This window comes from Cydia pomonella, chromosome 4 (assembly GCF_033807575.1).
Source record: "Cydia pomonella isolate Wapato2018A chromosome 4, ilCydPomo1, whole genome shotgun sequence".
Classification (NCBI taxonomy): domain Eukaryota; kingdom Metazoa; phylum Arthropoda; class Insecta; order Lepidoptera; family Tortricidae; genus Cydia; species Cydia pomonella.
The window spans coordinates 15,691,072-15,715,879 of record NC_084706.1 but is presented as its reverse complement, the minus strand read 5'-3'; the positions used below and the strand labels follow the sequence as shown (position 1 = coordinate 15,715,879).

At 39.0% G+C, this 24,808-nt stretch overlaps 1 protein-coding gene across 3 annotated transcripts in view; it reads right to left on the bottom strand.

The window, feature by feature from the left end:
* LOC133517158 (protein kinase C-binding protein NELL1-like) overlaps positions 1-24,808 on the bottom strand; it is a 92,686-nt gene that overhangs the window by 11,723 nt on the left and 56,155 nt on the right. For all 3 annotated transcript variants that reach the window (XM_061850340.1, XM_061850341.1, XM_061850342.1), the window contains exons 3-11: positions 10,349-10,499; positions 7,215-7,494; positions 6,929-7,084; positions 6,521-6,652; positions 6,161-6,254; positions 2,491-2,682; positions 2,071-2,190; positions 1,608-1,747; positions 977-1,097 (exon numbers count right to left, since the gene is read on the bottom strand). In XM_061850340.1, coding sequence (XP_061706324.1) covers positions 977-1,097; positions 1,608-1,747; positions 2,071-2,190; positions 2,491-2,682; positions 6,161-6,254; positions 6,521-6,652; positions 6,929-7,084; positions 7,215-7,494; positions 10,349-10,499 — 1,386 coding nt within the window. The remainder of the gene's footprint in view (positions 1-976; positions 1,098-1,607; positions 1,748-2,070; positions 2,191-2,490; positions 2,683-6,160; positions 6,255-6,520; positions 6,653-6,928; positions 7,085-7,214; positions 7,495-10,348; positions 10,500-24,808) is intronic.

Here is a 24,808-nt window from a genome sequence, read left to right as displayed (position 1 = left end):
ATACATGTGTACCTATTATAAAGAAAACTGGTCAGTGCGAGTTCGTTTTACTCGCGCACCGAAGGTTCCGGACAAACTTTGAATTATCTTGTGTAAATATAAAGAATTTTGATCAGAACTACCTATACTAAGTATAATTGTGTACAGCGCCTTCTATCGCCAAATTGTCTATGTAATTTACGCGATGTAATGCACGTATGTTGGTTTTTCGAGAATAATTCTCTATGATGTGAACCGATTTCAAAAATTGATGTGTAAGGTTGTTAATTGAGAAAAAAGTTCTCATGAGAGTTGTAATTATATATTTCCTGTTAAGTTGCAGTACTTAACTTTATGTAAAAATTTCATAATTATTCTTCGGAGAAAAAAAGGGGGGGGGGGGAGTATCTCTGTAGACATAAACGCGCGAACCTCCTATCGATATGAAGTTTGAAATAGTTACGAACAAGGCAACACACGCACACGCATTGAAAGCGTTATTTTTAATTTCATTTTAATTTACTATGGGGAGAGGGGGTAAAATCTCAAAGGCTAGATACTAAAGTTACCTCCAGAATCAGGCGAACTAAATTGACAAGTCAATGTGCACAATACAGATCACGCAAATTAGTCAATTTGCCGATAGATGTACTCAATTATGCTTAGATTGCTTAGTATACTACTTCTATTACCTCTTTTCTGTTTATAGTTATATTCTGTTTTTTTATTCCGTAGACTAAAATGACATTTCATGTGGTACTAAGAAATGTCATGTCTTACATATGAAACGTCATTGTAGTCTACGGAATAAAAAACAGACTATACATGAGATAATTTAAAGTTTGTACGGAACCCTTGGTGCGCGAGCTAGAAGAACTCGCACTTGACCGTTTTTCTCTTTATTAAATTGGCCGTTGTGGCAGTATATTTACATATTCTTCTTCTTTAAAACCTCCTTTTCCCAAATTAAGACGTAGTGTATTTATATGAGACTCACGCGTGCAGGTGTAGCCGTCGCCCTGGTAGCCGTCGCGACACCGGCACGTGTAGGAGCCGGGCGTGTTGCTGCACTCCGCCGCCTCGTGGCAGCCGTGCGTGTCGCCCGCGCACTCGTCCACCTGAAGCACCCAATCCAACGCTTAGGTAAATCGATCGCGACGCATCGATTATTTTGAAGATTATCAGGAGATGTTTATGCCTAGTCTAAAAGTATTCGAACTCATTTAATGGACGATGATCTCTAATAAAACCGCCACATAATCGATTGCATGCCGCCGTTATCTAGCGAGCATCTACACAGACGTACTTATAGACAAGAGAGTTGCTAGTTTGAAGACTCAGGTTCGCGTCCGTTGATTCAATATTGATGAGATGTTAAGTTGCTGCTGATAATATCTACCATGGGGTCTAGTCTAACCTTTCGAGCCGCGATTATCGAAATAATCAGTTTCAAAACACAATTAGAGTGAAAGGTTCAGAATCGTCACGCGCTGATAATACCTGCTCGTACCTATTGTGCAGGTTGGTACAAGTATGAACAAAATATTCCTTGCCACAGAAACATGATATTCCTTGCCCTTAAAATGAGTATAGCTGGTGCTTGGACGAACTGTTATCAGTAAGATTACCTCGACGCAATTGAATTTGTCTCTCCTGGTATATCCGGGCAGACACTGGCAGACGTAGCCGCCCACCACGTTGACACAGCGCGTGTTGGAGTGGCAGTGGTGTCCGTACAGACCACCGGCTTCACTACATTCGTCCACATCTGAAATATAACAGTGTACTGCTTAGCCAAATTGAAATTAAATTCCGAACAGTTTTTCAAGGAACAAATTCGCATAATCCTTTAGAAAATTACCTCTCAGATTGTTCTTATCCATCACTTCCTCAAGTTTTAATCACGTCTGGACAGAGGACAATCTGCAGCAGGATAAGTGACAATTCTACTAACAATTTACTTGTACGCACTCGATTCAATTCATAAAAGCCGTCATTTTCGTGGGTAGCAACCGTAAAATAATTTATGTAGTGTTTAAAGTTGCAAGTCACTAAATCACGTAAGGCCAACAGTGGGTTGAGTGAGTTTACCTTCACAAGTAATGCCATCGCCTTCGAAGCCCTGGTTGCATTTACAAGTGTACTTGGTGTTGAGATTCATACAGGTCGCATTCTCGTCGCAAGTGTGCCCCATACTGCAGTAGTCCACTCCTGAAACCGAGAAATTCGAGTCCCATGATATAGATAGAGAGGTATTTTAGAGTTGACAAGACTCGTAGGCTTATACGGAATACGCTTGGATAAATTCTTCGCCTACGGGTTCAAGAATTCAAAGAGATTTGTCTTCCAGCTGATATCGGTAATTTAATGTATGACTTGCCGTTACTACTTAATGGTTGTTATTTTTGGCTATTCCTTCAGTATCTCCTTCGCTTCACATGCTATTCGGCATTCTCAGGTATAGTAGGACCATTAAGTGCACCGTAAATGTTTAGGTAAGTATGAACCCACCCGGACAGAACTTGCAGCACTCGCCGGGCACGGTGAACTGGTCGGGCGGGTCGCAGGGCAGCGGCGGGCAGGCGCTGTCGGGGTCGACGCGCGTGCACTGCATGTTGCCGTCGTGGCACACGCACTCCGCGCACTCCTTCGGCGCGAACCGGTCGCCGTGCTCGTACAGCGTGCCCTTCAACAAGCAGTGCCCTGGCGACGAAACTTATCTTTTTAGGAGTAGAGTAGGAGCGTGTAAACATTTATGATTTTGAGTGCGCTGAGTCGACGAGTTATTATGTAGATACTCGTGTCATGATTTTTTAGTAATTGCACCAAATAGTGTATGCAAATATGAATTTTACTTGGCAACATTCTTAAAATACCTAAGTTTAATATCAGGGTGATGGGTAATGTTTAATGGCTTCCCTGGCAATACTAGAGTTAGCAAGTGACAGGGGTAAGCGGAAGCTAAAGAGAGTGGGGTACAGATTCGTACACTTGGATTGCGGACGTCAAAGAGACGACATCTTGATGGTAACGGGTTGAGCAAAGTTAAAGAGGCATCTCCATTGTATACTTACCTAGAGCAATTAGATATATTTATAATACTCGTATATTTTTACAAGGTTTAAGTTTCTCGTATGATATTAAGGTAAGCATCTGTCGTTGAAGCGCTGCCTTAGTAGGTAGGCGCGCAACGTAAACGGAAAATATGCACTATGTAGTTGGTGAGACTACACAAAGGTGATAAAAACAGCGATTGATAATAAACATAGATGACGAACTAGCTCTGCAAAATGACACCACACACATTGTGCCGAAGCGGGCGGGTCGTCAACATTGTGCCGCGGAGCTATTTATTTTACAAATGGCGGCCCGTTGTCACAGTCATAGTATGAAGTATTCAAATTATATCTTTAACAAAAGAAATATGCCTTATTGTGCGGATAAATGATGTGCTAGTTGTTCCAACGAACACTGGAAAAAATATGCGATTATTTTTAACGTATAGTTTAGCTAGGATCATATTATTTTGATTTCTCTTGTTCTAAACGGATTTTATATGGGGATGATATCATGCATTTTAAACAACCATTAATATAAAGAAACTTTCATTTTTAATTTGTTCAGGTTGTTGTTTTAATTATTTAAATTTGTGATAGTAAATATGAATCGTCGTTTTAGGTGGAGGTTTTTATGTGTACATTTTTCTTAGTCCTGGTATCTTGCTGCTATTCATAACTTTTCGTTAAGTTCGCGGACGGCTGGACCGATTTGGCTATTTTTGGTATTGGAATATTTCTAGGTCCAGGGATGGTTTGAACGGTGAAAAAATATGGAAAGAATGCGAGAAAAATAGTAAAAACAATAATGATATTTTCCTATACAAACTGTTCCTATGACGATGTGTTCAATACTTATCTCTGCATATTTGCTCTGATCAAGATAAAAATCGACATCTGAGGATCCTAGTGGACCTTTATAATGAATCTGAGGTCAAAAATGAAAAAAAAAATGCCCACCATGTGGGGCAGTTGGGCAGAGTAAAAACAGAGTCATTCAAGATATCGGGCGTTTTTACCAAATTTGACTTATAATGAAGGGCTCAGATCCTCACATATCGATTTTCATCTTGGTCAGAGCAAAATTGAGAAATTCAAGATGGAGGGCGCTTTTACCAGATATGACCTCAGAATTATAATGAAGGGCCGCTAGGATCCTGAGATATCGACTTTCATCTCGATCAGAGGAAAATGCAGAAATCCAAGATGGCGAGCATTTTTTTTATGTTTGACCTAATATTCGTTATAAAGGTCCTCTCTGACCCTGATATCGATTTTCATCTTGATCGGATGAAAAAACTAAAATTCAAACCTGCGGCATTTGTTTTTAATTTTGATCTCAAATTCATAATAAAAGGCCTCTCAGATCCTCAGATATCGGTTTTCATTTTGATCAGAGCAAAATTTAAAAATCCCAAATGCCAGCTGTTTTTTTTCCAATTTTGACCTATCAAATTTACATTAATTTATATCTGTCATATTTCTGTGCCACCTAACTGAACGTCGCAGGTGCCTTATAAGATGAACGATACAATGTGATATACGAGCAAATAATAAGCCTGTATAATCGTGTAGATATAAAAAAAATATCATACACAAATATTGCATTTAAAACATGTTGTATATTGACGACCGGTTTGGCCTAGTGGGTAGTGACCCTGCCTACGAAGCTGATGGTCCCGGGTTCAAATCCTGGTAAGGGCATGTATTTGTGTGATGAGCATGGATATTTGTTCCTGAGTCATGGGTGTTTTCTATGTATTTAAGTATTTATATATTATATATATCGTTGTCTAAGTACACTCAATACAAGCCTTATTGAGCTTACTGTGGGACTTAGTCAATTTGTGTAATAATGTCCTATAATATTTATTTATTTACTTATTTATTATTTATTTATTGCATGAAACCGTCTACTTAGAGTTGGGTTCCATTGTCTTGTATTTTCAAGTGACAACGCTACAGCCAATCCCAGCGCCTCATTTTATAATAGACCAGTCGTAGTTTGGGTGGTTTAAATTGACTAATCATTGTCAAATGAAGTTTCATCGAAGAAAACAAGACCTAAACTTTGACGAATTGCAATTGGTCCGTTATGAATAAGTATTGCGTATTTTAATAGTAGAGCCACTTTTATTATATTGATATTTTGTATAACATTAGTCTTCTATGTTTTTTTCGTTCGCTGGATAAAATTAATAAAACTGACAGGGGAAATGCAGCAAATAAAGATAAATATAGTTTATTTTTCAATTAGGCGTATCACAATGCGCTTATGAACGTCAAACAAAGGTACGCCGGCTCTAACCCTATACCTCTGACCCGAGAAGATTTAAATCCTTCCTAAATTTTAGGAGGGTATCCCAATATGGGAACGACAAGAAACTCGGCGGGACACATTTTTTCAAAACATTACATGTTATAACTAACATGCATTAAATAAAAAAATACAATTTAAATTAATATGGAATAAAAAATAAAACATAAAATAAGATACAGTAGGTACTTTCTTTTAGAAATTTGATGCACTAGATTGCTAATGCAGGTTATTTAAATTGCCCAACATCGCTATCCATGATATAAGTTTTTGCGAGATGAGTTTTTGTTTAACAACAGTTTTGTATTTAGAGTCTGTAAGCTCGGTGTCATTTTTTGGTATCTTGTTATAGAATTTAATACAATTTCCCAAGAACGACTTTCTTGTTTTAGCCAGCCTGTAAGAAGTTACTTTAAGCTTTCCTGTATTTCTTGTAGCCTTTGGCTTATCAAAATTTGTTGGGAAAATGTGTAAGTTTTCTTTACAAAGATTATTATTTCAAATATAAATATCAACAGAAGAGTTAGAATATGTATTTCCTTAAATAATTCTTTTAGTGACTCATTGCCCTTTTATGCAAAATAAAAATTGAATCAAAATAAGACCATAAGTCTACTAAGACCATAGTTATACTGTTAAAGTAAGCGAAATAGACTAACCGTGCCGTCTCTACATTGGTGACTTTATTTGTCATTCTGATTCGGCCTGGTTTAAAACAACAAGAAACCTAGAAGTTGACATTTTCTCCCATTTGTTAAAAAGGTAGGTCTTTAAATTATCTTTATGTAGGTACGAATACAACCCTTACTTAAACACGTTGGACAGCATGCTCCGGGAGGTAGCACTGGGTTCTTGCAGTCGGTTCTTTCGCACTCTACTGGCCTGCACGTTATTTCACCATGCTGAAAGTAGGACATATCATTTAACGTACTGAATTAGGGACCCAATTGCAGTGATAAGTATTTCAATATGCAGTGTCCCACCCCATCGTAGGATAATAGAATCTTCAACATCGAAGGTGAATTGTAGGTACCAATAATCTTAAATATAAAATATAAACTTTGTTTGAATCACATGAAAGATGAAGGGAACGATATTGGGATGATAACAATCTTAAGACTAATATTGAATTACTGATCACGAAATAAATGCTGGTATATGAACTAACCACGCAGGAGCAGCGATTGCAGTCTCCGGACTTCCAAGTGGCGCCGTCGGCGTGCACGGAGCCGTTGGAGTAGCACGACTTCTGGCAGTCGCACTGCTCCAGCCGCGCCAGCCGCGCCTCCGCGCCCACCAGCTGGAAAATTATCATTTAGGTAAGTACATTTATTTAATCGTTTCGCGACATTCGATTATACTCGTATCGCCGAAACCATTACTTATATTTTTCGCTGAACATACATAGGTGTTGACATAGGTGTGAACATACATACTCAGTAAAAAGGATAGAAGCGCTGAAAAACCTAGATAAGCCAACCAACATTCTAATCGCAGCTGTGAGGTCAAAGAATGAGTAGCTTTTTACTGAGATCGGGCTTCAGATTCAATCACTTTAGCGACGAATCCGGTCTACCTTAAGCGAAAGGTCATGGATGTGCGTGGTGAGCTCCTGCACGGTGGCCTGCAGCAGCGCGAACTGGCCGCATGTGGGGCACTCCGAGTCCAGCCCCGGGCACTGCGCCAGGTAGCCGTGCGGCCCACTCACCAGCCGCACGTCTTGTAGAGTACCCTGAAATATGCGCAAACAGATTTTAGAAATTTTAAATTTGTTCGTTAATATTAGGCACTGCTCATGAACACGATTATTTTTGTAAAGTACTTGCATAAATAAACCACAGATAGTAATTATAAAAAAATACCTTGAATAATGAATGCTTGCTATTTCTCTGTCCGACCCAGAGCGTGAGTTGCGGCTGCGTGAAGTTACGATCGGGCGGCGCAATGAGCCGGCGGTAGAGTGGATGGCAGTCGACGAGGAGCGTGGCCTGCGCTCCCGACACTGCCAGCGCCAGGCGGTGCCACGCTCCGTCCGCGAGTCGGAACGGGAACGTCTCCACGCGCGCCTCACCCGCCTCTCCCGCCGCCACGTAGTGCAACCGCACCTCGTCACGGCGTCCGCTCGACTGCACCTCCAGGTACCTGCACACCGCGTCAACTCTATTCAGCGAGACCTGAGGTCGCGCCGCGACATCACTCGGAATGTCTCCGCCGCTCTCTCGCGAACTGTTCCGAGGTACACATAAACAAAGAAAACAAGAAAAATATTCGGACAGCGCACGGCGCACGATCACGAGCGGACCTCGGCTCGCTCTACATCTCAATATCGCTCGGCCAGGATAGGGGACCATGTACCTCGGAACTAATCGCGATCATGTCGACTAGCTGACGTGTCTCATAGCACTGCTACAAAGATACAGAACTCTCGCCATGTGTCCGATATCTTTCGCGGGGTTCTTCTCGGCCGGCGGAGAAGCGCCTCGTGGACGCCCGTGCGCCGACGCGGCGGTCGCGAGCTGAGGTTACCCTCGGACACAGAACAAGAAGCACAATATGGATTCCCATGTCGCTTGGAATGCAAGTGCGGCCGAGCCCGGCGACGTCCCCTCGGCGCGAGCGCGGCACGACAAACATCAACAGCCAGTAAACAGAGAGACGGGCGTGAGGGTTAGACAGATACAGAACACAGCACGTCAAGACACAGAACACAAGACGGTCGTTGGAAACGCGGGCCCGGGCGGACGCATGCAAGCCGGCCCGCCCCGCACATATACGGCCATGCAGAGGTCACAGTGAGCGCAATGGGGTCAACGGATGGATCGAGGAGGACATTCCGAGGCACAGGACATTCCAAGATACATGATACTCCCCTATGCGCGCGCACGAATGCCGCCGGGGAAGCGAGATGCGTGCGCGCGCAGCGATGTTGAGATCTAGAACTCACCGTCAGTGCGCCCGCCGTGGTCCGCTCCACCGTGGCCGGGCGCGCGGCGCCCCGCTCGTGCCCGGTGTTTCATGGCGCTCTACCCGACATCAAACGAATTGCGTCATTAAATCGTAGCAATCAATCACGCGCATGTAAGACAGCGGGGAGTCTCTTGATTGGCGCGGCGCTACGCCGGCCGTTCGCGACACGCATCACTGCTTTACTGCATTTCGTGACTCTTTGTAATCATGGCAATAACATTAAGGGAATCAAATTTCTAGCAAAATAAAAGTAATTGTCTAACATTATTCATCTTAGCAAACGGCGCAGGAAAGGTTCAATCTCTATCTAAATACATATTATATATGTACCTATAACTTTTATTAATTAGAAGGCCTTGCATGAATATATTTAAATAGAAATATAATAAAAGGTTCGCCGCAGTAAATTTTTTATACGTCGTTTACAGTAGGCTGTTGACGTCAGAGCAGTGAGTAGGGCAATGAGCAGGTACATAGGCACTAAAAACTATCCTGCTCGTGCCCCTGCTCATCAAAGGCGGGTTTTCGGGCGGCAGCCAAGGGACCGGCAGCGTCAGGAGCAAATAGCTAGAGCGTGTGTGTTTACACTATGCCCGCTAGAAGATATTGGGTCGTTCGTATTTCTCGCATTATTTTGAATTTTGTGATAACTCTTAAGATATTCATTTAAATATATGGTATAATGGTTTTTTATACAATCGTGATATAATAGACAGGTTTTCAGTCGAGTAAGGTATGAGATTGAAAAGTTTGATTATATTGCCCCTGCTCATCAAAGGCGGGTTTTCGGGCGGCAGCCAAGGGACCGGCAGCGTCAGGAGCAAATAGCTAGAGCGTGTGTGTTTACACTATGCCCGCTAGAAGATATTGGGTCGTTCGTATTTCTCGCATTATTTTGAATTTTGTGATAACTCTTAAGATATTCATTTAAATATATGGTATAATGGTTTTTTATACAATCGTGATATAATAGACAGGTTTTCAGTCGAGTAAGGTATGAGATTGAAAAGTTTGATTATATCACAATTGTATACAATAACCTAAACATAAACAATAAACTACAATATTACTTTTTCTACTATAAAAACTAAATAATTAAACAAAATTAGGTATCTCAGTGGGTCGATGAAAAGATAGTATAGAAGACATCAACGTAGGTACTTCTAGTTTGTTCTAACATTATGTAACAATAACTTATACATAAACTTAAAAATATTAATAAATACTATAATAATCTGTTTGTTCTATTTGTTCTATCCTTTGGCAACACCTGATTGGTCGAATACATTACAGTTAACTTTAGTTAACGCTTTAGCGTTTCCTAGGAAGTCATCATGGTTGAGTCGGGAGCCAATAGTAAAAAGAATGCGATTACAATTTGGTAAACGAAGTCTTAATTCAACCATTAAAGTCGACGAGTAGAAAATTATAATTTGCATAAAATGTTTTAGTTACCTAACGTAAATACGACAAGGAGTGATATTGTATTCGTCTAAATAACTTACCAGTTACCAAATTTTTTCGGAACTTTTTTTCAAACCTTTAAATAGGTAGTTACTTAAAGCAAATTTTCCTTTAAAGATAGGCATTATGCTATCGTGAACTTTTTAGTAGATCTATAAAGAGGAACATTTCGGCCATACATTGTTTTATTAAATCTCAAAAGGTAATGGCAGCATGATTTGCGGCAACGTTGACCTGCTCCTAGCGGCCAAGTCTAAACGGGGTATAATGGTGTAGGAATTCATTAGCAATTCAGATCGTAGCAATTGAAAGTAGGAATCAAGTTTCAGAATTTTAATTAAGTATATAATAATATGTAAGGCCCCAAAAAAACGACTCTCCACTCCAGAAACATTTTCGACACATGACTTTCTTTATCCGTTCTTGCTAAAATCAATAGGTACCTACTCATTATGGTAAGTAGGTATGCATTATTTTCTTAATTATACAAGATCTGCTCCAGAAGTAATGAGTTGTTTTTGTTGTAGAGATAGAGAAGTAACATTGAGATGAAGAATGGCCGTACCTGTTGTACCCGTGTGAGAAAGAGAGAATGGTGCCTGAGTTAGCGGGCTCCTGCTTGAGGGAAGCCAGCACCGTGAACTCGGGCGACCTGCGCAGGAGCTCGGCGGCGCGCTCGAACGCCGCGCCTTCCACCTGCAGCGACCGCGAATCCCCTGCAATGTAGGTAAGTGCAGCATATAACGCATTCTTCTACAAGCACTCTGTTTACATTATCTACAAAGTTATAATTTCAATTCTTTTGTGGTGAGCGTTCCGACTGAACGTCTAGCGACCTTCACAAAGGAGGAGTTTTGGCCTAAGGGTGTCAAGTTTCGGCGGTTCCGGCTCCCTGACGCAGCCGGGTTGCGAAATGCATCGCAGCCATATTGTGGGTCTTAGTTTTTAAGATATATTTTATGACATGTATGCTAGTTTTAAGGTATTTATCTATGGGCCCATAGTTGCCTGAAAATAAAGATTTCCATTAATTCATTGATAATAGAATTTATATAATAAATAAGTATGTGTAATGACAAAATAATCCGACCCGTATTAAATATTGAAACTGCGAAAATATCTCTCTCAGTCTGTCTGTTACTTCTTTATGCTTTCAATTAAACGCGAGACCAATTTAGATGAGATTTGGTATCGGGATAATTTGAAGCCCTGGGGAAGGACGTAGAATAGTTTTTATTACGAAAAATTGATTTTGTCCGCAGATGAAAGCGTGGACAGAAGCTACTAGATATATAATCATCAAAACTCATTCATTGAAAAGTAAGAGCAGGTTAAATTCCCTGCAATGAATAAGTATAGACTATAGACGAATCAGTATGAAGTCGGAACGATATTCATCCTTTTCATCAAGTGTTACCTGTTTCACAGCAATTCATAGCGAGATAATGTAAATTATAAAGACGTTATCCTTCTTGCTAACATTTAGAAATAATCGCATACATATTCTCGTATTATTCAGAGACTCAGCAGTTAAGGTAGATAGGTTCGAGTCATGGCATAATTTGGTTGGTTTCCACATTAGGCCCGGTCGTCTGCGGTGCAATAAATTGCGATACGATCTGAGCGGAGCCGCACGCCGCGCTGCCGTGATCAGCAAGTCCTTGGCATAACGATCGTTCACTATTGGCGGCCTGCCAGCACCAACTATTCCATTTACGAATTGTCTTGGTTTGCATGCGAACTGTAATTATGTTAATTAATGTCTTATTAGGTGTAAAGGCCACGTGATCATTTACCGGAGAATTATATACTTAACATTCGCAACGTCACACAGACACTGTCTACATATTTTGTATGAGGTTAATCAGTGTATGAGATAAATTATTATAAGTTGACGCTATTTTAATAAGTAATCTACTGATTATGTAACTGATCAGAAGTTAGATTTCTGAGCACTCGTATCTTGTCACGGTGTCACAGTGACAATCAATAGAGAAAGCCTCAAGGGAAAGCGTCAACTATAATGTCGTCGTTGTGACAAGTCACAGGTACCTACAAAGTAGCACAGGGATCAAACTTAATCGTACTTATTAATTAATAGTTATGTTCTGTTGTAAAAAAAATATACTCAGATTGTTTCGTGGAACGTGTTTAAAAAAAATATTGTTTTCTTTTAAATTACTTCCTGTGCATGAAGGTATGCAGTTTCACTGGAAAGAAAAGTTGAAAGTGCGCATCTGAAGGAATAAAATCTGTGCCAAATCCAAAATTACATGTCTATCTCGTTGCAGTGACCGAAAACAACATCTGCAATGCGCACTGCGCTGGCCAAAGGGACTTAAATAACGATTAAATTTTAAATCGAATGAGATTTAAATCTAAATCAATATACGCTGGTAATAAAGCTGCCGCCAAAGCGTGAAAAAGTGCCTGTGTAGAAAAATGACAATATAATATGATTGTTGCGAAATTATAAGTAATCATTTGCAACAAAGATGGTTGTGCCGAATAATGGGTATTATTTACTTGCAAACATAACAATTGTTGGTTAACCTGAGCGGAGTGCAAATAAAAAATAAAAGTGATGTTATCACAAGGCGTGATGGTGACTGTAAGAACTATTCTATAACTTATCAGAAATAAACCAACATTAATTAGTAGGTACGCATTTATGAGAATATCCGTTCTGGTCTTTATAAGCAATGCAGTTTCACTAAATGTTAGTTTTTCAAAGTAGTGGAGAAATAAAAAATAGCTATACGAATACATATAATATGTTCCTAGTTAAAAGACTTGAAGAGTTCCGCCAAATGGCGTATTTGTTTATGAACCCCGTCATCAGAACTGTTATGTTGACAAAAATATCCAAAGATCAAGAGAAAAAGAAGTCTTCTAAATTGGATATTGTTTTTGAATGGAAAGAAATAATACACTTAGAAATAAGAGCTCCATGAATAAAGTTTTGTGCGGAGCTCTAAAAATAACTAAGGGTTTATTTTCATCCATAAATGCATATTTCATCCGCAGAATATGTCTGCATTACAATTTTACGATTCATATCATCACCAATATACACTCGCCCGCTCCTTGCACGGGTTCAACGAGTATGTAATAAAGTGCGCGATGTAGTGAGGTTTAAATCACGGGGGAGAAGTGAACTTTATCCCACAAGTGAGGGACAGTAATCGCGTGGAAGGGACGAGGCCGCCAAACGCGGTCAGTGCAGTTGATTTCACGACTTATAAATTTCACTTTTGCGACTTCCTATTAACGCTATGCAGGGATTATTCAATTAGCTTTAAATATTCCTCATTTCAAGCGATTATGCGGATAGGTGGGTGACCTTCATGTATTGTTATCATAATTGGCTACTTGACTGTTTTTTGTAAATAATGTCAAACGATCTTGATTTTCCTGAGGATCAAATGTCTATATAGGACTCATGGCATTTAAGCAACACAAAGGTCAGAAATGAGAGGTAAAGTCTGACGCTCGCAGTCAACGATTGAAACGCCTCTAACAAAATGATAAGGTGATTATGTGACGTCACATCATGTAAGTCTGTCCTAAATGTATGAAAGATCAAGGAAATTGCCATTTTGACCCTGAAATATTGCGTTTATGTGTATAGTTGTCATAAAATTTATTTTGCAATAAAATGTAAGGAATCGACTAGTACCATTCTCTTTTCTATTTTTAAAAGACATAAAAAAAATTTTGTTTGAGACTTTGGAGCCTTGTATTTTTTTATAATCTCAATATAATTTTTTAAATTCCACTTTTTTATAATGGATGGCTCATTTTCTATCCATTTAATTAAATTTTGTTATAATATTCAACATGTGTCAAGTACGCAATTACTTAAGTACTTTTTCCTACTCCTCTACTGTTATCTGTCATTTATGCATTCATTAACACGAATATAAGAACATACATAAAAGATTTCAAGAAAAGTCTATATTGTCTATTCCTCATAAAAGCTCTTGTGCTTTTATAAGCTATAATGTTACTGCGATTAATATATGGCTACCAACCTAACAAAACCAAAACGAATACAGTTTTAAACTAAGTGCATTGCTGCCAACTTACAAAATATTCATTTGGTTGCATAGTAAAAATAATTACTTCATAAGTCAGAAACACGCATGTGACACCCGTAATATAGCAACACCCATAGACTACGAAGACCGCTTAGCGTTGCTTGTTAGTCTCCGTAGGCTACGGTGGCCAAAATTGAGAAAAAACTGTCCAAAAAATTAATTTAGCAAGTAGCAAGTACCAGGGCCTCATGAGTTACGAGAAGGTGTCGCCGACCGGCCGGCCGCGGCCCGGGGCGGGCCGGGCGCGTAACAAGGTATGCTCGCGCGTCTTGGCTATATACTTTTGCTTTGTTTACCTAAATTAAGATTTATTTTTGTTGACTCGTAGGAAAAATATTGTATGCAACGTTGTATAAGTAGGTCAAAAAATTCTCGTGGCGTATTCCTTTACAATGTTCGCCTACGCCTTCGGCTCCGGCTCACATTGTAACTCTCGCCACTCGCCTTTTTTGACCCTTCTTATACAACTGTTGCATAAAATACTATAAGTAAGTTAAGACTGGACTTAGACATGACTAAGACATAGTTTAGTACACTGCCGTGTCTCTCGGTATGTTGCGTTATCTTCTTTTTTAGTTGTAGGTTATTTTAACCTAAAACCAGGATCTGAAACTGGGTGGTTTAAATTAATTCATACCTACTCCCTAAGTTAACATTTTTATGTTACATTTACCTGCCTGCTTAACTTATTAAATCATGATAACGGAATAAATTAATTTAGGAAAATATCTCGCTCGTAATTCTGTAGATATAATAATAACAATTAAAATCGAAACACGTGTGAAATAATGTTATTATGTTTACAATCAAAATCCAATAATAACTACGTGTGCAAGAATTATTGAGGCTACGCCGTAGCGGCCGTAGCACAACATGGCTAGTCAGAGCCGCTACACGCTATCATATGCGTGTGGATACCTTTGCGTAGCAGGCACTTTTTCATCGTCAATTTTCTACACTACTCAACCTATTCCAGTAGATGACGACATAGTTCCCAATTTCCCCGACTAGAGTTCTTTGACTCCGGACAGCCATGAGACACTGCGATATATCTCTACCTACGCAGCACTCGGGGTTCGAGGAAAACAGCGAAATTCCGGGAACTGACCAAATACGGAGTTGCGTAAGCCCTTATAATATCAACTTCAGTGTTATTACAGGCTCTTAGCGGGTCCGGTAATTTCATCTTATCTGTTTTAGCATGCCTATGCTACTAAGTACCTACTTGAGCTTCAGTCAGTTTATACTACCTTTTCAGGGTCCCGTAGTCAACTAGGAAGCTTTATAGTTTCGCCATGTCTGTCTGTCCGTCCGCGGCTTTGCTTCGTCATCGTTAGTGCTAGAAAGCTGCAATTTGGCATGAATATAAAAATCAATCACGCCGACAAAATGGTAAAATAAAAAGTATGAAAAAATGGGTATCTCCTCTGCATGTAAAGTGGGGATGTTTTTTTTTTCGCTGCATCCCCATAGTGTGAAGTGTCGTTGGGATAGGTGTTTCAAAATGAATAGGTGTCTTCAACAACCATTTTTAATTTTGTAGTCTTTTGATGCAACATACATGGTTAACGTAAATTTTATAAATATTCTATAACATTTTACATACAAATGTCAATCACGATGAAAAAATTAACGATGATCAACTCTGGCCAACGTAGTTCATACAAACGTAGTCCTCATTTTCCTCTGTAGATGGATGTTAATAAACATTATTAGAAATATTTTGACACAGTTTGCTGTACATTAACCACAGCTATGCCCCTATGTTAGATTTTTTCGAATCATTAGTTATTAAGTAATTTTTACACAAGCTTTGGTAATATACATCAAAATATGTAAAAATATTATCCATAATATCAATATACAGAGAGGAAAATGGGGACTACGTTTGTATGGAGAAGCGGCCGTGGCCGATCCTCTAAGTTTTTATTTAGATCGTCATGTGGTGCGTTCCACAATGAAAAAAAAAAGTTAACATTTAAGCTATAAATATTGTTTAAACTAGTCCGTCAATAAGAGGTGATCGCTAGGGAATGCAAACCGGTTTTTAATTGTATGGGAAAACAGGTTAATAACCGGTTTATAACCGAAGTTTCATACCAATAAACACCGGTTTGCATTCCCTAGTGGTAGTGCTAGCAATAGTTTATAGAAATATTACTATTTCCACGTTTTCACATAATTTAATTAAGTACCTCGACTTACTTCGAAACATTTATAGTTAATAATATAATAGTTAGTGCCAATAAAACCAATAATTGCGTCAAATTTACATTTGTTCATTCTTATACTTACTCAATTCATTTTTAAAACTCCATAAACAATTTTATATATTTATGTAAATTAGGGGCCGCACAATTTTTAAAACAACCTAGTAAAAGTTTAATTTGAACTTGATGTTAGCGAAGGGATAATAAATAAAAGTGTATAGACTCATCTGTAGCGTTTTTCTACATCCCCCCTTCGTACTTTGTTATTTTATATTTAATATCAATTTGTTTGCGCGGGTGGCATGAGAATAAAACCAAGTTACCATTATCTGAAGAGCTGCAACTTCTAATAGTATTATGCAATGACTAAAGAAGTGAGGGATCTCTACGGAATGGTATTTACCACCCTCCAATGATGAGTTGAGGGGTAAAAGATTCATATGAAATTGTTTCATATTTCACTTGACTGTTGGTTGAATAATATTGGAGTAAGATAGTCTTCGGGTGACTAACAATAGCCCCGCGTGTTACCTTGCGACCGTTATAAAACTAAATAAGAAGAGATTTCATATTAAAAGGGAGTATTTTTATTGGCGCGTTTTTACGGAGATTTAAAATAAAGTATTCCAAAATATTACAGAATGTTGATTAAATATATAAAAGATTGTACTGGAAGACTTTTTGTGGTAAAAAGGCTAGATGGACCGACGATCTAGTCTGGATCTTGCTTATGGGTGGGACCGATCGTTGTGGAGATTCTTGCCCAACAGTGAACGGCTAAAACAATGAGTACTAAGCAAAACAGACAGTGACTGATGATTTGAGTAAGTTTTTTTAATCATTTAAGAAGCAGATAATTTGTATTGCACAAATATACCTATTTAAAATGAATTCAAAACAAATTGTCATTTATTGTCGTATTTAACACGGGGTAATAAAACTGCACATTAAAGTTCGACGGACCCCACCGTGTTTTGGTTTAATTAAAGCACCCCGATATCAATCCGGCAAATATTTGCTCAGCTTGTGTCAACACATGCAACAAACTTCCCGCGGAGAATTTATTTATTGCCAATCGTTTAAGACTTGCACGCACTATTGACAGTTAAATAGGGTGTTGGTGTGAGGCGAGAAGATTAAAATGGTACTAGTTATTATAGGGTTACGATACTATTAAATAAATCCAACTGTCGCTTTCCTATACTTAATCAATATTTACAAAAATACTTTTTCATACAATGGGAGATATTATCTCTCATTCAATTTGTCAGATCTCTATCGAGTGGATTATGGAGTGTGGAATTCAAAGGAGGAAAATCTCTTTGTATGAAAAGTGTCCATCAAAAAACATTACCCGCACAATACACCGAAATAAAATATCATAGACCTTGTATTTATATAGATGTGCTATACCCGTGCGCCCGTGAGGGATGGAAAATACGCAATGCGACAAAATTCAAAACACGTTTTAACATTCCTGACAACATACCTACCACAAATAACCTACGTAACTTGGTCGGGTTATTTGTTGCCCTTCTCCCATTGCATCTCTATATTATTATACATCTATGGTTCATGTAATCCATGAGCCTATCTAGCGCCACCGGAGAGATTAGGAACTATTATTTAAATCTGAAAGCTCGTCACTTTTGCAATAGTTCTGCAATAAGAGATTTTCCTCCTTTTCATTCCACACTCCATAGAGCGGACGAGTGATGACGTAACCAAAGTTATAAACGAAACTTGCTAACATAAAACTTTATACAATATAAAAAGTTAGTTGGCTCGCATCGCATAAAATCTCGGCGAATCTCGTCTAAATATTCACTTTAACAATTCTTCCCTTGCTCCCCTTATTGGCGCTGGGCCAAAAGAAAACTGAAATGTCACAAATGCACTGTGGTCCAGGTATAGTATAGTGAATTTTTCTAAAGTGAACAGAATTAGGTTGTTGTGGCGATAATTTTAAACAGGGGTATCGTAGGGGCGCGCCGTTTTCCCGGGTGATTTCACATCGAGCTCGGAGAGCGGCCCGCTGAGCCGAGATCACCGATGCCCATTGACGCGCGTGAACATTGTGGGCAAAGGCTATGTAGATAATTGCCGTCAAGCCATTGTGGGATTTTCATATTCACGAGTTCCTAGGAATGTAAGCCAGTTTGTTACAGTAAAACAGAATATGCGATTACTTTTTTAAATCGATCGAAGCGTCAACAGGTACTTCAGTAGGCGTTGTGAATTATAATGTTTGGTTTCTTGTTTCAATAGGGTATTTCAGTCTTTTTTTTTCAAACAGTCAAAACAATTTTATTGTGCTTTGGAATTTATATGAAACACAGAACAACTGACGTCACAGTCAAGTTATCTCTATATATTTCTATCGTACTCTTTATATTTCTATCCGGTTTATTAAATAAAAATTGTGTCAAAAAATAACTTCTATTTTCTATTAATTTTCTATAAGTAAGTAATACTCATTGAGACAATTCTAAAAACTCCAAACAAAATTACGTTGTGTTGTTAAATCACAGACTGCCTATGGCTATCTCCTGTCTCCTTCATCAGATCAGCTCGATGGTACCATAATATTGCATTGTCACCCGACTTTATATATAATTTAGGCAAATCGCAGCTCAATCGGAAATCAGAAAGTGGGTTAAATTTAGATTCCATGATTTGACCCACACTAACATACATAAGTAAATACTACTAACAGGGCCAGTTAAATAAAAGGTTGTAAAATAACAAAGGTGATTGGTATCAGTTATATGGACTCCCTTGCTTATATACTATATATTTTTCATATATCTTTTAAGTATTTGTATCATGAGTCATTGCATAAATAGCAAAACTTTCACAACTGGGCTTACATGCTGCTCGCATATTAAGTCACTGCAGTGACACATGATGTATTGCGGCGCTGGAATCCAAACAGTGGGCCGCCTCGGTCACAAAGCGGCCGCCGCGCCGCGTCGCTTGTCACGCCTGCCATCGCAACGCGAGCATTCCATAATCTGGCCCGGCCCCTGACAGCTCGACTATGCGCGCTCGTGTAAACATTAATATTGCTCTATCACGTCAAAAGCATACTCCTATGTTATGGTTCATCTTTTGCCCGATTTGATAAACAAACGGCAGTTGAATGGGTAAGAAATGGCTGACTATTGTCCGATAAGAGCCGCCATATAGACAGCCATTTGTTTGACCAGGTTATCAATAGAAAGGTTATAGGCAAAAATATGCGGTGTTGCAGGCGTCCATAGGCTACGGTGACTGCTTACCATCAGGCGGGCCGTATGCTTGTTTGCCACCGACGTGGTATTAAATATATATATATATATATAACAATAGGGTCCGTTATATGTATATGGGTACATTTTATTATCAGATTTTATGTTACGAGTTGTCTACGACAACAAGTGACCGCGCGGGGCGCGGGCGCGCGGGGTACGGACCCCACCACACTCCATTAGCTCCAGCGGCCGCCACAACGCCGCACGCGTCTTACATACCTATTACTCGCGAATACCAATTTTGTATCAGTTTCGGATATTAAATCCATATTAAGTATACATCAAGATCTTTTACTTGCACCATAATCGCCTGCAAGTTTTTGGCGACCGTGACAGGACGAGTTACCTCAACACACCTGCGCGTACGCGACTTAGCAACAAGGAAGGCAGAACGTTCGAGAAGCGCGAACAAAGAAACTGCAGCGCGTAACCTTTGGACTGCATGCCACGCGTGTCTCCACGGCGATCTACTTCCAGGGGAGTGCCCAATTCTTATCCTTTACCTCTTTACCTTACCTAGTTTTGATTTTTGTGCTTAGTGTACTTTATTCCAAAAGAAAATAAAATCGACATTTATTAATTTCTTAAAATTCCGGTAATCATCTTTCTTATCTTGTGTGCATTCTTCGCCTATGTTGCTACGCGCCTTTACATAATACAACATTAAAAATTACTCAGAAAAGTAAAACATTTTAAGCCTAAAAGCAATTTATCCGTTGGCCTGCTAGAGCTAATCAACCTTAATCTATAAGTCATAAAGTGCTAATTGCATTGCATCTTGAGTTTGCACTGCTTAAAATTATAATTTAACTTAAGTTGTTTACGTAAAATAATAAGTGCTTGTGCACCGAACACGCCTTTGTTCACGCTTTCTTTATACAAAGCATTCCTTAAACATTATTTCGCTAAGCTATTTTATAAAGGCAATTCTTTTAAGTAACTCTAAATTAGTAAAATTAATTTGTTACAAGTTTATAATTATTTTCTCACATTTTTAAAGATAGTGTTTATTCCTCAAACGTCTAAACAATTAGATACCTTATATACTTGCATTATAGCTCATTTCGATTCGGGCCGATATTTCCAGGATAAATCCTTCGGACTGACTGCGCTCGCGTCGGCTGTGCCTAGCAACTGTCTGCAGTGCCGACCTACTTCGCGTCAGCTGTTCGAGCGAGACTTGACCTACTTTCGCGCGGCGTCTCCGCGCACCTGGAACTCCTGCCTGGTTTGATGCACAGTTTTCTTATCTTGTTTATTGATTGCCCTTCACTAGATCTCATTTATTACCGTTTTTGTTGGGTCATTATTTATCCATTTCAACTTCAGTGTCTCGCGACAGAAATATATTAATATAAATTTACATAATGTCTCCAACCGGAACCCCTCAAGGCGGTGTAGATATTGAAAATGAATTAAAGCTTAAAGATTTAATTAAACAACGCGGTTCAATTAGAGGTAGATTGACACATTTTGAACAATTTATTGAAGAGTTAAAAAGGATAAAAACTGACCAAATTTCGGAAGCGCAATTTAATGAATTGAATTTGCGAAGCGTAAAAATTGAAGCATTATTCTGTGATTTTGAAAATTGTCAAAGTCAAATAGAACTATTTCATCCTAACGTGGATGAACAAATTCAAGAAAGAGAGAAAACTGAAAGCCGATTTTACAGTGGTATTGCCTGTGCTCAAACATTATTAAAATTACGACCTATAAATAATGAGGATAAGCAAAGTTCGCACAGTAGTTGCTCGCGTCAGGATAATGTAAACGTAAAGTTACCAGTTATCAAATTACCGATATTTGATGGTAATTATTTTTTATGGCTGGAATTCCGCGATACGTTCGAGTCATTAATAAATAATAATGAAACTATCCCTGACATAAACAAATTCCATTATTTACGATCGTCCTTAGAAGGGAGCGCGGCACTTGTAATCAAGTCCATTGAATTTTCGTCACAAAATTACAAGGTTGCATGGGATTTGTTATGTCAGAGGTATAATAATAAGAAAATTCTTATAAATAACCACCTGAAGGCTCTCTTTAAAATAGAACCCTTAACCAGAGAATCTCATAAATCTTTAAGATACTTAATTGACCTTGTGACAAAAAACTTGAGAGCACTGACTACGCTTGGTCAGCCAGTTGACCAATGGGATACGCTGATTATATTTATGGTGTCCAGTAAACTGGACTCGACCACCAGTGGTAAGTGGGAGGAGCATAGAAATAATCTCTCCGATTTGCCACTCTTGGACGAATTTATCGAGTTTCTCCGCAATCGAGCGGACATTTTAGAAACTACATTAGCTAATAGACATGATAAAATCTTCTCTCATATTCATAAAGATAGTCAACCGAAAGGTGAACATAAGGGCCCATTCACGCTGAATGAACATAAAGGCTCATTTACACATAGTAAATTTTCAAAAAGTTTCCTCACGTCCAGTGGTTCTAAACCAGCAGGTTTCTCGTGTCCAATGTGTAGTCAGGGTCACAGAATCATAGACTGCGAATCATTCAAATCTTTACCGATCGAAAACAAGTGGAGCGAAGCCTTAAAGTTAAAACTTTGCACCAACTGTTTACGACGCGGACATGAAGCACGTAATTGTAAATTAGGAGAATGTAGATTATGTCATAAGAAGCATAATACATTACTACATAAAGAAAATAACGTAACTCAACCCTTGCCTGTGATGACACCCACGGTTGGATCATCAAATGACCTTGAAGTAGTCAACCAACCGCATAGGGCTTTATCAGTCCGTTCAGGTAGGCAGGTTATGCTTGGTACCGCTTTAGTTAAGGTATTCAATCCCAATACAAATGTAGATTATGTAGCTCGCGCTGTCCTTGATGCAGGCAGCCAATCTTGCTTTATTACTGAAGACCTAAAAAACAAACTTGGATTAGGGAATCCTGAACCCGATTCTTTAGACATATCGGGCATAAAAAATATTAAACTCTCAGTATCCGATCAATGCGACGTAAATGTCAGTTCCCTGTCCAATCAGTTCCAAGTGACCTTAAACTGCTTAGTCATATCTGAAATTACAGATCAGCTGCCTAACTTGCCTGTAGACCTTACTCAACTAAACTTACCTAAAAATATTCAGCTCGCTGATCCTGAATTTCATCAAGTTTCTGATGTTGATATGTTGCTAGGTGCTGAAATATTTTACGAAATATTAGGTTCTGAGAAAATATCTCTGGGCACAAATATGCCCATTCTTGTAAATACAGAGTTCGGCTGGATCGTAGCAGGTCGTTTAAGTCCAACTTATTGCCCTAAGCCTAAAGCCCCACAGAAGATTAATTGCTTTTTTACAAAGGAAATCAGTGAAAAGTTAACCAGGTTCTGGAACCTTGAAGAACTTCCTGAAGCCAAAGCTCCCTTGTCAGCTGACGAGGAGTTTTGTGAAGAGCACTTTAAAGCTCACACTTACCGTTTACCAGACGGCAGGTTTACAGTTCAGATGCCACTGAAAGGGACACCTGAAATGTTACTAGGCGACTCTTACCGAGGAGCTGCCAAACGATTTTATACCTTAGAGAAAAAGTTAAATAACAATCCTAATTTGAAAAAACAATATAGTGATTTTATACATGAATATGAGTCTTTAGGTCATCTCACACGAATCGATAAGCCGAAATTCGGTTATTACCTAGCACATTTCTGCGTTTTAAGAGAAAATAGTGAAAGTACCAAATTAAGGGTAGTCTTTGATGGTAGCATGAAAAGCGCCTCTTTAAAGAGCCTAAACGACATACAATATGTAGGCCCTGTGGTGCAAGACGATCTTTTTAATATTTTGATCAGGTTCCGTCAACATAGATATGTTTTTACGGCAGATATAGAAAAATGTTATCGCCAAATCCTAATTCATGATTCGCAACGAAATTTACAGTTAATATTATGGCGCGAAGATGACACAAAGCCTTTGCAAGTGCTTCAATTAAATACTGTCTCCTACGGCACGGCCTCAGCACCGTTCTTAAGCACGCGGTGCCTTTTACAGCTCGCCTTAGAATGCCCGGATCCTTTAGTATCTGAAGTCATTAAAAGTGATTGCTATATGGATGATATCTTAACAGGTGCAGACAGTAAAGAAACTTTGTTTCACATACTCAACGGAGTAGTAGGCACACTTAATTCGGCATGCTTTCCAGTGCATAAATTCCGTAGCAACTGTCCTGAAATATTTAAGGATTCAGCAGTATCTGATAATCTAAACCTAAGTAAACAGTCCAGTGTGCTAGGTGTACAGTGGACACCAAATATTGACAATCTTACCTTTGCGATAGAACCAATTCCTAAAGATGAAATAGTTACAAAGAGAACCATCTTATCTAACACTTGTAAGATATTTGATCCTCTTGGGCTCCTAAGTGCTTGCACTATAACACTTAAAATCTTACTTCAAAGACTGTGGCCTATCAAGTTGACTTGGGATGAGGAGGTACCCGCGGACATTAAGAAAATGTGGCTAAAATTACATAACGACTTGCATGCTTTACTCTCAGTTTCTGTACCTAGACATGTACGATGCTCGTCTCCTGTCGCTTGTGCGATCCATTGTTTTGTAGACGCGTCTAAAGACGCTTACGCGGCGTGCGTATACGTACGCACCACGGATAGTTCAAACGTCATAACTGTCAGATTGCTTTGCGCCAAAACACGAGTCTGTCCCCTTAAAGTTCAGACTATACCGAAACTTGAATTGGCAGCAGCCTTACTGGGCGCGCGACTCGTTTCCAAGGTCAGCGGAGCTCTCCGTTGCTCCATACAGGAAAAAGTTTTCTGGTCCGACTCAACTGTAGCACTTGGCTGGATAAAAACAAGCCCTAAAATACTTAAAACATTCGTGTGTAACAGAGTGAATGAGATTCGTGAGCTTACCTCTAGAGACTCGTGGCGTCATGTGCCTACTGATAAAAATCCCGCTGACCTGGCCTCGAGAGGAGTAGCTCCAAGTCTCCTTGTTGAGTCATCTTTGTGGTGGGAAGGTCCAGTTTTCCTGAAACATGACGAATCTCAATGGCCGCAAAACCCCACCACTGAGACGGTTTTACCTGAAATAAAAGTGTTACAATCAAAATCAAATATAAATCAAAACAATGAAACGAATAACTTGATTGACATAAAAAAGTATTCAAGTTTATTACGCTTAAAAAGAATAATTGCCTATGTACAAAGATTTATAAGTAATTGTAAAATCATAGAAAAACATAATCGATCAGTTGGACCCCTTAAAGAAAACGAACTTAGTTCAGCCTTAACTTACCTTATAAAAATAGCCCAGTCAGAATCATTTAAAAACGAACTTAAATTAATAAAAAACAATAAAAAACTTACCTCGTCCCATATGTTACAGCTGTGTCCGTTCCTTGATGACGTCGGCTTGCTGAGAGT